Source organism: Micromesistius poutassou (genome assembly GCF_964030765.1).
Source record: "Micromesistius poutassou genome assembly, chromosome: 7".
Lineage (NCBI taxonomy): Eukaryota > Metazoa > Chordata > Actinopteri > Gadiformes > Gadidae > Micromesistius > Micromesistius poutassou.
This window is the reverse complement of record NC_140277.1, coordinates 16,944,291-16,959,550: the sequence shown is the minus strand read 5'-3', so window position 1 is coordinate 16,959,550 and position 15,260 is coordinate 16,944,291. Positions and strand designations below refer to the sequence as shown.

At 41.6% G+C, this 15,260-nt stretch overlaps 1 protein-coding gene across 1 annotated transcript in view; it reads right to left on the bottom strand.

Moving 5' to 3' along the window:
- Window positions 1–15,260, bottom strand: part of srbd1 (S1 RNA binding domain 1) — a 74,938-nt gene that overhangs the window by 49,880 nt on the left and 9,798 nt on the right. The window contains exons 9-12 of the mRNA XM_084470092.1: window positions 14,010–14,199; window positions 4,712–4,815; window positions 3,614–3,721; window positions 1,803–1,960 (exon numbers count right to left, since the gene is read on the bottom strand). Of these exons, the coding sequence (XP_084326218.1) occupies window positions 1,803–1,960; window positions 3,614–3,721; window positions 4,712–4,815; window positions 14,010–14,199 (560 nt within the window). The remainder of the gene's footprint in view (window positions 1–1,802; window positions 1,961–3,613; window positions 3,722–4,711; window positions 4,816–14,009; window positions 14,200–15,260) is intronic.

Below are 15,260 nucleotides of genomic sequence, written 5' to 3'. Positions count from 1 at the left end.
CTGTTGAATTTGGAGAGTGTGGATTTAGTACCAGTGAGAGGAAACTCAGTTTTATTGCTGTTTAGTTGAAGGAAGTTGGAGGAAAACCAGGTTTTTAGGTCGGAGAGACATTTAGAATGGTGTGATGGAGATTGGTGGAGAGGTAGAGCTGGGTGTCATCCGCGTACAGGTGAAAGTGAATGTTGTAGTGAGGGAAGATATTGTGGATAGGTAGTAGGTAGAATATAAAAAGTAGGGGCCCCAGGACAGAGCCCTGGGGAACACCTGTGGTGACGGAGGAGGGTTGGGAAGTGAAGCACTTTAGTTTGATGAACTAAAGTCCTTTAATCCCCCGGCCTCAATGAAATATACATCGTAGGTCTAGTTGTTTTTAGATATTTTAATAAGAAAATGTTACACATACGTTTAAGAAGCAATATTATTAATGGAATGCGTAGGATATATACTTATTATTGTTCTTTATTTTGCACTTGCCAAAATGTTTGCAGTATTCAAGCAAAAGAGATTCAGTTGTAAATGGTTCCAATTATTTTTGACCAAGCTTGGCAAGTCCACATTAAGTAATGTCCTATTTTGTAGAATCTGGCCAAATATCTGGCTTTGGCATTCAAATTGTCTGTTCTAGATCTGTCAGCAAAGGTTTAATAAAAGGGAAAAAAAGAGTAACAAATGGGATAAAGAGGAGAGACAAAATCTATAGTTAAAGTTACGTTCAAAGATGTTCATGTATAAATAATAAATGTATGTTAAGCCACCAAACAAGGTAATAAAATGGAGATGGCCTACTAATGGAGGCCTACTAATGGACACTTGGGCTGGCCCGAAAACATTCTTTTAAGCTTTGAATAATTATATTATTCTAAAATCAGTCCCTTTCCCTTACTGAAGAGGGTTGAAGGAGCAGTTTTGACTTCATTGCACGGCAGTGAATGTTGCTACATGTTTAAATCATGTTTACATCCCCAGCCGTTATTATTATTAGCAGTGATTTTTGTTCTCTTTTGGCCTTGTTTAAACATTGAAACATCTGCTAAATACGTTCTATGGACAGTATTGAGAACCTGCAACCATTTCATTACATTTGTTGATACTACAATCCTTTAGTTTAACGTCCGTCTCTGTCCATCTTGCCGATCGTCCCACTGGATGCCAGGTGACAAAGTGCTACTGAAGTATTTGAATAAAATTCTGATATCCAATTACAAAACCAACAAACTCTAATTCCGTCGCCCCGTGTTTGGTTTTTGGTCTGATGATGTCTAACGGTACCTCAAATGAGGCGCTGATGAGAAGCGTTCTAGCGCCATAATTAATATAATTTTTCATCCCAGGGATAACACTGGGATATTCAGACAAAATGTACCCTAACCTTCTACCTGCAGTTCACCAATAAACAAATGATTTAAACAAATGATTTTTTTATATGTACATATTTTTCACAAAGAAAAAAACCTTAATGATCTCAAATACTGATTTGAGATTTGAATTTTAAACAAGTATCAGAATATTCAGGTGTTTGGCCTAAGCCCTAATAAGCGTTCAGCACCCTTGCATTTGCAGTACTGTGAATGTTGTGAACTGGGTGATGGTGGCAACACTGTTTGTATCTCCGGGAAAATTACAGTTTATCGACCAAAGGTGTCGCAAAAGAGAACGAAACCGAAATCATTAGATTGCCACTGTATAGTTACTGTTTGGTACACAGCTCACTACTGTAACATGCACATCTTTGGAGACAGCCTGACAGCAAAGTACCAAGAGCACTACACAGACAAGGTGATAACATGAGAAAATCCACTTACTGGTAGGGGAGAGAATTGCTATTTTGCAGCCATGTGTGAAGCCCGGGTCGACCCCCATGATGACGGAGCCCCTGATGGGGGACGCCAGAAGGCGCTGGCGAAGGTTACGCACAAACATGTCTATAGACTCCTTCTCCGCACTCGCTGATAACTTGGTCCTAAATGCAAACACACAAGTAAAAGGATATGTTTGCATACTTTGGACCTAAGGGCCTATCCACAGATTGTCCCTTCTGATTCTAGAGGGTAGACTCCATTACATCCCCAGATTGTCCCTTCTGATTCTAGAGGGTAGACTACATTACATCCCCAGATTGTCCCTTCTGGTTCTAGAGGGTAGACTCCATTACATCCCAAGATTGTCCCATCTGGTTCTAGAGGGTAGACTACATTACATCCCCAGATTGTCCCTTCTGGTTCTAGAGGGTAGACTACATTACATCCACAGATTGTCCCTTCTGATTCTAGAGGGTAGACTACATTACATCCCCAGATTGTCCCTTCTGGTTCTAGAGGGTAGACTCCATTACATCCCCAGATTGTCCCTTCTGGTTCTAGAGGGTAGACTACATTACATCCCCAGATTGTCCCTTCTGGTTCTAGAGGGTAGACTACATTACATCCACAGATTGTCCCTTCTGATTCTAGAGGGTAGACTACATTACATCCACAGATTGTCCCTTCTGATTCTAGAGGGTAGACTCCATTACATCCCCAGATTGTCCATCCTGATTCTAGAGTGCTGCCCTTCTAACACAAAAGCATACACCAAAGCTGTATGCTTTCTTTTCTGGTGTTCGTGTATGATGCTCATGCCAATCACACAGAGTGTTTTAAAAAATCTGCCGTTCACAGCACCATGTTTTCCTAATGGTAAAGCTGAGCTGCTTTCTTTTGATGCATCTTGTGTCTTTCGAAAGCGCATAAAAGTTACAATATTTGAACTTTTGGAGCTGGGCATGGAGCAGCCCCGCTCATCAATGGAAGAGAAGACAAGGTTATGTGTGATTGGTCCCTTAATAAGTTGTTCATGTTTATGAAACAAATAACGTTTTATTATTAGAAAGGAGAGCTTTAACCATTGTGGCTGCTACTCAAGCTCATTATTATTCATTTACCAGGAACGAGTGTTCATTGGAACATGTTTGGGCTAGAATCTGGGCTTATTCTAAGGTGATTGATGGTGTTTGCACATTTGGATGTATACCATATCATCTAATTAATTAAATTTAAATACTCTGTTATTGAGCATATGTCTTTGTGCAGGGAATGTCATATACATAATGTTTGAATAATTGGGATCAGTATAATTGTATGCATTTTTGGATCCAAATTCCTTGTTTAGATTAATCAATAAATAATGAATGGATGTATCGATAGAAAGAATCATTTGTGGCCGCCCCAGTATAGACACCTTTACATTTGTTCTCCCATGGAAAAATGGTTGAGAAACAAGAATTTAATCAATAAATATGTTCAATTTGATTTGAAACTGTAAAAATAAATGTAAACCAAACACTACCTCCAAATATTTGTCAAAACATGACCTCATGTTGGTCATTGGACCAGTTAGACCGCTACATGAAATTCTAACAAACTCAATACTGAACCAATTTGTGTCTTTACTCTATTTTCATGATAATCTGTGGAAAGAATGGCATCTACACTAGTCTAGAATCATGCTTGACAATCTCTGGATATAATGTTGTCAACACTCTAGAATAAACTTTGACAATCTATGCATTTTTCAAATCTGAAATTAGTTTAGTTTAGTATTGTAGCAAAATGAGCATAGACATGGTCTCATCTACCTGTAGCTTCTGGTCAGTAGAGGCAGAATTAGTCTTTTATATGCATCCTCTACTGCATCCCCAATCATTTTAGTATCACTTGGTCTCCCCAACATCTTAGGCCTCCATCTGCAATACAAGTCGACAGAACAGAACATTACAATATATTTATTAAGCGCTTTTGTCCAAAGCGACTTACAGTAGGTGCACTCAATAATGAAGATACAAGTTACAACCCTATAGTGCAATAAGTATATACAAATCTACAAAATAGGCAAAGCAAATGCCTCTAAAACTTCTACAATATAGAAACAAGAGATACAGATAGATAGAGCAATTTTCTTTTTCAATGCACCATAACTTCACAACAGAGCAAGCATAGACAGAATAAATAAAACAACAATTATTAAGTATTGTATATAACCATAATTACTAATAAGAGAATTAAAAGATGAATGAACATTGTAAAACTGTTGAAAAATGCTGGCATTACACAAATATTGAACAAAGTATGATTTAAACTAAAGGTAGAATTGAAAGGTTATTATTCATGAAGTTTACTGGAGGCTGCAGTATCTGTTCCTATTCATTATGAGGGATTCCAACAGTGCACAATGTACAAGCATTTCTATGTCACCTGTCTGACTAAACAAAGTATGTCTAGTCTTTATGTCGAATAAAGAACCAGCTTATGAACTTTAGATTAAAAAAAAAAAAGGATTGTAGAAGTAGTAAATTTGCATTCTTTAGCAGTTTGTCTGCCATCATATGGCTCAACACCAGGGCCTAAATCATAATAAAACTGAGACAACTCAACCCACTATTTCCAGCCAAACTATTCCATACTAAGCAATTTGCTGTATTGCATCCAAAACTCACAGGGATTCTTGTCAATGTGCTTAACAGTGTCGAACAAAGCCCAAACTACAGTCTGCAGTTTGAGTGTGGCTCAGGCTGTATAAAACTGTCTCAAACACCCTTTGCCTAAAAAATAGCAAAATTAGGAGTTGCAGAAAAACAATTATTCTAATTTATGGTAAACATTGAATGCGGATCCTGCTGTGGGTACTTCAGAGTTAAATACACGTATATGTGTTTGTGCGTGTGTGTTTGACAGACCTGCAGCTGATGCACCACCTCGTGAAGTCACTCTTCACGCTGTCGGGAATGTTCACCTTCACTGTCAGGATCTTCAGACTCTCCCCGCGGTAAATAGCCAAGGTCTACACACACACACACACACACACACACACACACACACACACACACACACACACACACACACACACACACACACACACACACACACACACACACACACACACACACACACGTTACGTTTCTTTATGTTTTGTATTGGTTCATATTGAAGTAAAGTAGGAACTGATTTTTGGTTTGCTTCTACAAAACCAAACCTGTTCACCAAAATACCATTGCTATGATCAGTCTTTTAGGCTCTTGGCAACTTTGATTATAACCAGGGTTTTTCTTGCATTGAAGATTCTTTGGCGGTCGCAAAATCAACTTCACTGTCAGTTGTTGGTTCATGATTTGCATCAACCCACGAATGGAGGGTAAATGTTAAAATGGTAAATGGTCCTCATTTATATAACGCTTTTATCCAAAGCGCTTTACAGTGTTGACTGACATTCACCCATTCATGCGGAGGGATCAGGGTGATGTGTGAAAGAGAAAATTTTGTTTAGTAATTTTTCTATTTCTGCTTTGGTCTTATAAAATAGCTTCAAGGACAGTTGACTTTTAAACACCTGACCCGTGAGGAGCTATCACAAAAAAATATTAGCTTTTATGAATCCATGGAACCGGTCAATTGATGGGTTGGTCCATTACCACTGCATTTGCCTGGTCCTTTCAACGTTGCACACTGTGTTTGAATTTCACTCTCTTGCAAATTATTATTAGTATTATTTATTTTTTTCTACAATGAATAAGGCAGGGTGATAATGTCCCGACATCAAAACGGAAGGTTACATGGATAGCACCATAGTGCTCCTGTGGTTGTATTAAAAAAAAACAACACACAACTCAATAGCAGCTAAACCAGTTGAAACTGTTTTTGTTTTTTTTAGTGATCCACTATTAGCAACTGTAAATTGATTTTAAACACTGTGTGCATGCAAAATGAAGACACTAAATTATCAGTGAACGTGTTATTTTTACAACCAAACACAACTTTGATGACAAAAAAAAATAAAAGTAAGACATCACTTTTTATCTGGATTTTGTCACAGAGTAGCAGGCTTTCATATGGTATATCCCATCACATTAACAAAAACACAATTGCTGTGAATGTGCTTGTGCACATTTATGAAGTACATAACTCTTGTTGTTCCTTTTTATTTTGTTTGGGTTTGGAAAACTAAAAGGTGATAACCTCAAGCTTCTCTGGTGGTTTAACATGACTGCATTCTCATGTGTTTAAATGTCTTACGATGTCTTTGCAATAGCGGGGACGGCTCCCTCTCTGCGGGAACACTAGTGAAGAAGTGGCAAACACTGTTTTATAGAGCGAGCACACAGTTCTACTTTCATGTTTGACTTACTTTGGAGTGTGTCAAGCATATCAGTTCAATATACACAGCTCTAACCCTCCTCTTATACAGCCAAACAAACTTATCTAAACTCCTAAGTTACAGAAGTCAAAAACATACACACACACACACACACACACACACGCACAAACACACACACACACACAATTGTGGAGCGCAGGCCTCCGTGTCCTGTGGCCAGGCCTGGGTTGTGCTGGTGGGCCCTCAGAGGAGCTGTTACATGCTGTTAAGCAAACAGTAGTAAGTGTCTGACCTTTTCAGCTGGGAACCTTTAGCCCTGCTCCACAACAGGGCCAAGAAGCAAAACGTCAATCTGGAGCCCAAGCGGAAGAAGCAAGCTGACAAATGCCACCGCTGCACCACCACCAGCAACACGGCACCGCAAGGCCTCCTCGCCCCCACCCACACAACGCCATAACCACTAGCACTCAGCTGCACCCTGGCATGAATTGCAGCTGTGTGCATGAGAGGCTGCATTGGACACCCACCACAGACACCACACACACACACACACACACACACACACACACACACACACACACACACACACACACACACACACACACACACACACACACACACACACACACACACACACACACACACACACGCACACGCACACGCACGCACACACAAATAGTAAGCACAGGAATTAATACAGCAAACTTACTTGCATGTATCACAATGAACATTATGTTAATATTTTTTGTGCATTTTCCCGCTTCAGGTGGGTGCATTGACAGAAAGAAAATATCTCCTACACCCTACACTCACTCTAATCTAAGCCATAAAGTGTACCTTTCTGGAGAGCACAGAGCAAACTGATGGATATATAACTGAGGTATTTTTTCTGTACTTAAAAGGATTACGCTGTCATTTTTTTAACCTGGACCTTTCCCATCATTTTGGGTATACGCAATTTATGAGGACAACTATTTTTCTACATTGGTCCAGTATAGTTTGCAAGCCCTCCAGCCATTGCAGCCCAACCACTAATCCTTGCTTTTATCTATGCGTTTGAAATTCCAAGAAATTAAAAATATGCGTTCGCAAGATGCAATACACACATCAAGTATGGGCATGTGACGGGGTCAGAAGGCATGTCAGCAGCGACAACATTAGCGGAGAGTTCTGTGGACAAGCTTTACATGTCATGTGTTTTAGAGTGGATTCCACCTAGTGCATTTTCAGTTGGTAGCCCTATGGTAGGGTCACAGCACAACAACCGATGGTCAATATTTGATGCCAATAAAGTGAAGTAGAGCAAAGATAGAGAGGTTATAGTAGGGGTAAATTTAGGAAGAATTATAACATTAATAAATCCCATCTCAAAACTATAATAAATTATTTTTTTTCCCAGAGTAATAGGGTTTGGCCTGTTGGACTCAGTGGAAAATCAGCTTTCATATGATATAGTTTTTGCTGATCACATGATGTGAAAAAGAACGCTATTGATGTGCATACAGGTGCACAGTTATGATATACATACCACTTTTAGGGTAAACTAGTTAGAACTATTAGGTGTGTCGTTACCGCTTCACGATAGGGGGAAGGGGGCGTTGCCCTCTCTCCGGATGTTGAGTTAAGTTTATCTCCGGCCTTAAGGGGCAATAGGAACCTGTCAATGTCCTCTTAAAGTGATTGTTTCTGCAAAAGACATGCACAGATTGTTATTTTAAATGTCTGACAACGTTATAGAGAAATACAACTAGTTTTCTTTACATTTCACTTGATCTTGGGTTGTTATAGCACGGGGAAAACTGAAGGATTAACAGTCTCTTTACTCTGAGCTTTGGGATTTTTCAACCTGGACATTTCCCATCATTTAGGTGTTTCTTTATTAGGTATTCCCAGAGTATCTGTAGACCGTCGTGAGACAGGTTAGTTTTACCCTACTGATGATGTGTTGTTGCAATAGTAATCCTGCTACCCACTAGAAATACAAATAGTAACCTTTGTATTTCTAGTGGGTACTTGTACAGGTACTGTACATGTAGTGAGGGTTAAGCTTCTCAGTCATTTATAGTGTTACGCCACGGTGTGTGGCGCATTTCATAATTAACATTGCTCAATATAACGCTCATACACAACAACGGTACTAAAAAAGTTTCACAAAGCTGCCGTGGGTCGTAACAAGGCCCCTTCTTCCTAGAACTCTCCGCCCAAAACATACTTTACTTTACATACTTTAAATCTCAGTGTTCAAATTCTACCTGAAATAGTGGGTTCACTTACACCTTAATGTTGTATAGGTAATATTCTGAAACAAATACAGCGCCACTGTGGAGACGGAGAGCTCCGTTCTGCCGGACTGAGCATGGTATTCACATCCGATCATCCTGCATTGATAGAGAGAACCTTGAAGCGTTTGACTGATTACAAATGTTTAATACATGTGAATGATATGTTCCAGTGTACTATAGAAAAAACCTTGCAATTTGATTTAGCAGAACAGCGAAAATGCACTACCGTGTTACGACGGAAAGAATAATATTCACCAGCGCGAGTGGGTTGCGTAATCACTGCCTGTAATGATTAGATATTTTTGAGTCGACTCGTGTCCTTAAAGTGCACAAAGACGGCAATAAGGCAATCTTAAAGGCTGACCAAGAGGCAGACTTGGCGGTCCAAGTCACTGTGGGTCTAGCGGTGTTAACTGCTGGAACGTGAACAGCCGTCGCCTCTCTCCCCTTTTAACGCCGTCCATTTAGTCTTAGTCTTCAGTTAACACTCCTAGACTTGGACCGTGGATTGGCCCATCAGTGTCCTGCTTATGATCACTTTTTACTGAGCTTGACTATAGAGTTAACATGCAACAGCCCGTGTTGAGCAGGCCACAGAACGGGGCCGCAGTTCTGGCGGTGCGCACTTTTCATGTGTCAAACGCCGCCCCTAGCGCCAATAGAGAGCGCCGCGCTGCAGCACCGTTGTCATTATGTTTTGAAAGCAGCAGATCAACAAACACAGTCGGTATAGGCTACCATAACGTTATACCAGTTGTTTTATGGCTACATATATGGCCCTGACGCCCATGATCCTCCTATCATGGGCATTGTAAGCACAAACCCATCCTGTTTGTGCTTACAATGATAGTCTCTTCAATTCATAGTCACTTTATGTACTGTCGGGCACTTTGTTTGAGGTTTAGTCACTTTATTTACTGTCATTGCTCATTATTTTTGCATTGTGGATTTATTCATCTACTGCATCAACAATCTCCACATGTACAGGACCTTGTATCAAGTCGGGATGTACGAAACAGCTTTAAAAAAGTGGCGGCGACGTTAAGCAATAGCACCGTGGCGTGACGGATAGCGGGGCGGTGCGCTGGCGCACGTCCAGCCAGACGAACGTCGGCAATAACGGGGGCGGTTGCTTTGACGCGGAGCTTCGGCGCCGGTGTGTAACTGCCTTTAGAGACTTTATTTTAAGCTTTTTTACTGTTGTGGAGGGCTGGCCCATCAAATTCTTTGGTTGTAGATCTCTCATTAGAGCCAACCTATAATATAACAGTGATTGTTACTATTTTCTCTTACCCACCCAACCACATCGTGATAAGAATGTGGATCATGATCCTGCATGAAAAATAATTTGATATGATATTTTTGCCATATAGCCCAGCCCTAATAGTAATTATCTCTCTCCCTCCTAGATGCTTTGCGTCTCCCTTGGTTAAGGTTAAGTGTGTGATACGGACAGGCCAGCTGTGACAGGTAGTCGAGTTCAAGCCAAAGCCTGACAAGATCAGTCCTTTCTCCATCATACCACCAGCCCCCAAGGAACTCTCTCTCTCTCTCTAAAGAGCATCACGACAATGTTTCTAATTAAACAGTGGCACAATGCAAGATCATTTCTTTTTTTGGATATAGACTTGACTGGCAAGTAAGGAATATCCTCTTTCTAGCCATATTAGACGGCCAAGCCTTTGTCGTTTTGATGCAACGTTATAGCTGTTTAGCCGTCATGAATATGCATATATTTTTCATGTGCCAAGTTTGCAGCTTTTAAAAATACTTTTCATATAGGTTACAATTTAACTAAATATTGGTCAACATATTCTATGTAAATGTAAACTATTAAAAGGAAATAATTTATAAGCATTTCACAATTGCTCAAGTAATTAAGAGGCATCACTTACATTTGCAACCATACATTTGTAAAATATATTGAAATATTGAGTACATCAATGAAAGAAAATATACCTAATTTACATGTATTTATATAACATCATATTATATCACTATTTAAAAACAATAATTTAAGTCAGGTCATACAGTAAACTACAATGTGCTAATAATAACTAGTCAACATATAGAGATGATTATGAAGTTTGAGAAACAGCTAAATAAGTGCCGTAGTATTCAAACGCACAATCTCTTCCCGTCTCCATCTCCCCTATGCTCAACCTTTAACAAACCCCCAAATATGGTACATTATACAACATCAGCTTTCTTCTGCTAAAACAAACAAGCTCACACACATGCCGCCTGTCAAAACACACCCGAAGCAGACAAGCAAACACACACAAACAAACATGCGCACACACACACGGGGCCACCAACTTAACGGCTAGAAAAGGTTCACTTTAGCCTGAATCTGACAGCTAGCAGGGTCACAGTGGCCGCTGGATTAACGCTCTGTGACAACACCGCGTCACTCGCATTAACCGCCTCACACAGGGGAGGAGTGGGACGGGCGCGCGGGGGGGGGGGGGGGGGAGAGGCAGGCTGACTGAGACAAGGAGGGACCGGGGTGGAGAGAGAAACAGGCATAGGCTAGGAGCACACCTATTTGTTGCTCATCTCCACTGGCTCTCCATTTTTCTATCGCTCCAACCTCCTTCCCTCCCTCCCTCCCTCCCCCCGCCTTCCCTCCCTCCGTCTTTAGACCCAGCAGCATCAACTGTCAGGGCAGGAGCACGCCAGTCAATCAAAGCCTCCTAATCCAATGGCATGTCAGCAGGGGACATGTCACATATGTTAAGTGGAGAGAATGGTTAGGAAGGGGGGGGTTTACGATGTACTTTGTGTGTGTGTGCATTGGGGGTGTGGGGGTGTGGGGGTGTGCGTGTTTGTGTGTTGCGCCTGTGGGGCACTGTGGCACGCTTGCCAGGGAGTGCTGGGTGGCAGAGAGTCAGCCGGTGATGGAAGCGGGGGTGACACATGAGGCCCAGGACCCACTCAGAGAGCCCTGGTAGTCACTGGGGTACCGGGGCCATCACGCACAGAGGGGGTACAGCCTAACAGCGACTGACGTGGCATTCAGAGCTCCTGAGCACCAGCCACCAAACAACTGACACAAACACAAACAGATGCTGTGTGTAGCAGTGTCTAAGTGTGTGTGTGTGTGTGTGTGTGTGTGTGTGTGTGTGTGTGTGTGTGTGTGTGTAGCAGTGTCTAAGTGTGTGTGTGTGTGTGTGTGTGTGTGTGTGTGTGTGTGTGTGTGTGTGTGTGTGTGTGTGTGTGTGTAGCAGTGTCTAAGTGTGTGTGTGTGTGTGTGTGTGTGTGTGTGTATAGGAGTGTCTAAGTGTGTGTGTGTGTGTGTGTGTGTGTGTGTGTGTAGGAGTGTCTAAGTGTGTGTGTGTGTGTGTGTGTGTGTGTGTGTATAGGAGTGTCTAAGTGCGTGTGTGTGTGTGTGTGTTCCTATTGTATAAACCAGAGTTCATCTGTTTCAGTGGGGAGCAGGTCCATCTACATGGGGAGCAGGTCCATCTACATGTGGAGCAGGTCCATCTACATGGGGAGCAGGTCCATCTACATGGGGAGCAGGTCCATCTACATGGGGAGCGGGTCCATCTACATGGGGAGCGGGTCCATCTACATGGGGAGCGGGTCCATCTACATGGGGAGCGGGTCCATCTACATGGGGAGCAGGTCCTCTTCCACGGAGGCCACCGTGCTGCCCCTCCATGTTTCTCCAATAGCCCAGAACGGACTGACGCCTCTGGAGAACAGGTTTTAAAAAATGTGTTCTGGGCTAAGAGTTGTAGGATGGAGGGGGGTGTGCTATCCCAATGGCAAGGACCCATCTGTGATTGTTTCTTTGGTAGTGTCATTGTTTAGGAGCGTTCAATTTATACAATCAATATTGTATATGAAATGCGTCACACACCGTGACATTATACCAGGTATCCAAGAAGCTAAACCGTCTCTCGGACTGAGCCCCATGCATCCATACACCGTCACGTTATTTATAGGTGTCCTAGCAGCGTAACTCTGTCTCAGATGCCGACCTCAACATCAAGGGCTGCAAAGACTCCGCACAGCCTCAGCTACCATGGCGTTATACTATTATAAGTATCAAAGAAGCTTTGCCCTCTGTCAGACGCTGACATCAACAGAACCCGCTGCACGGATGGAGGTCCAGACACCCACACACACACTATGGCGTTATGGATGTGTGTGCTAGAAGCTAAACCCTCTCTCGGTTGCAGAAATCAACTTCAACGGATGCATAGAGCGCCACACAACCCCTCACCGTGGCGTTATATACAAGTTCCCAACAAGATTTACCCTCTCTTGGACGCCTTGGAGGACGAGCTTATGCTCTGTCTTTTCACCAAAATTTCCTAAGTATTTAGAGGATACAATTATAATGGATGTTCACTTTTTAGTCCAAGTGTAAAATAGTGTAGCAAATGGTAGTTTGTGGATGAGGGGAATTATGATAAGTTGGTGTGCCTTCTTTAAAACATGCATGTTTTAGAGATGTTCGTTTGAGGTATTTCTAATAGACCTCTTTAGGAGAAAGTACACACCAATGTCATTTGTCCAGCTTGGAAGACGGCTCTTTGGTGAAAATAAGGTTGTAGCTCACCACCTTCCTTACTGCGGCAGTCACGAGGCATCGTGTTTTAACACCATTTCACTTACGAGTCACTGATCGTGAGGTAACGCAAGAGAATGTTGTGGGAACACAGAGCATATTGCGAGGTAACGCAAAGGATTGTGAGGGAACGCAAAACGTATTGCAAGGTAACACAAATGTATTGTGAGGCAACGCCAAAGGATTGCGAGGGAACACAGAAGAAGCTAAATTAATGATCCCCACCATGACCCTCAGGGGGCATACGCATTCGCAATGGCACTTTTATCAATTGAATGTTCATTTGATTAATTGGTTAAATCCGGGTTGTCAGTAAGTCGTCCTCAATTTTGAGCCGTTTCAATAAAATGTTGAGGATTTTTAAATTTTTAGTGACTATTAAGTCAGTTTGGTTAGTTGGTTAGTTTCATTAGGTATACATAAATGCAGTGAAATGTGTACACAAATACATAACACCTGACCTAAAGAGAATAATAATATCAATATAAATGTTGCCATATTTAAAATAACTTAATGGTATTTTGAATATTATTTTATATATATTATATTTATATATAATACATTCAAGCAAAAATATTATTTTTGCTTGAATGGTTAACAGTACACTTTGTAAACTGTGACATTCTTTTATGTAAAGGAAAGAACTGCTAAGTCATCAAGTGTGGTCACATGGCGTTTTTTCATCAGCCCTTTTGGCCTTGCCATGTCATACTGTGCATTCTTGAGTCTGAAATGCATCGCCATGCATGCAGAGTATGGTTAGAGTTCAACCTAAATCGTTACAATTTGTTTGTTCCAATAACTATATAGCCCTAAGCCTAATTAAAAAGGGTAATGAAGACTTATAAAGAAGCTCACCGTGGGTATTTTAGTTTGACTATATTCGCCTGCAGAACCAAATAGCTTGTTCAAAATGTACTGATTAATTTCAGATTAGTGTTAGCCAATGTTGTTGACGTTGGACAATATTGGATTGCAGATATTGATATTCAGCACATTTCTGTCCTCATAAGGCCTACCTGGTGAGCCTGGATGCGCTGAATAGGTCGCGTGAAATCAAAGTAGAGGTTGAATTTGTCGATGTCCCTGGTCTTCTTGTGCTTGGCCCCAGGTCCAGCCTGGCTGGGACCGGGCTGGCTGTCCCCTTCCTGCTCCTTCAGGGCCACTTTGGACACAGACGACTGGATGGTCACAAAGCTGTTCCCACACCTGCACCAAAACAAACACACAAACACGCACACGCACACACACACGCACACACACACACACACACACACAATAGATGGAATACTTTAAAAAGCAAATAGCAACAGAGAATGAAGGCCCTTAACACTAGAAGCGCTGGGACGGGGGTCATTGTGACTGCTGGTGAATATAAAAACATGTGTAAAACTCTTTCAAGATTGCGTTTCATGACTTTTCAAAAAGATGTCTCGTTTACAACCGTGTGTATTTAAATACAGAAATGATATCGCAAAACTAAGCTATTTCGTGACTTTATACCCAGTAAACATGATCCACGCTGTAGCTTCAAAGACGCAGTTGAGCTTTTCTCCAGCAGGCGTCACAAATGAGCAAGTTATAAAACTTGAGCAGACTTATCCATTACTCATTTGAAGCAATTGGACTAGGACCAAAATAACAGCTTTTTGAGGGTTTGATCCTTTTTATTGTAATGAGTAAGTCAGGAAGGTATGGGAGATAGAGGGGAAGGGACTGGGCCTTAATGGTACGAGCTCTACCCAGTGAGCCACTGGGGTGCGCCCCCCCCCCCCCGTTTTAAAGAATTTATTTTCATTTCGGGACTTATTCCTTTACCTTCTGGTAAACTACATATTTATATGAACATGTGTTTTTGATATAACACCTTGTAGCCTACCTTAATTCTAAACAAAGAAGTTTAAGTTTAAAAGAATAGTGGGGAAAAGTTATGAATCAGAGTTGTTGTTGTTGTTGTTGATCATTCAAGGCTCCCCAAAGAGAACATTCATCGATTTGCCTGAACTTGTAACACTTACTCCTAGGGGCAACAGTGATTTATTGTGATTGTTTGTGTGGTGCATTTACCATAGACAGGTTGCTACACCATTGGCAGTTGTCCATCGTTTTCCCCCCTCGGGTGCCCTGACACTGACGTACTTTGGGTGCTGACCCAGGCAGTGGACAGGGAATGGTATTTCTTGGGATTATTTGCCCTGTGCACTGCATGTTGTGTTCCACCTTCCTGGTCCGTAATGTAAAGCCAACTTTTGTATCATTATATTAAGGAA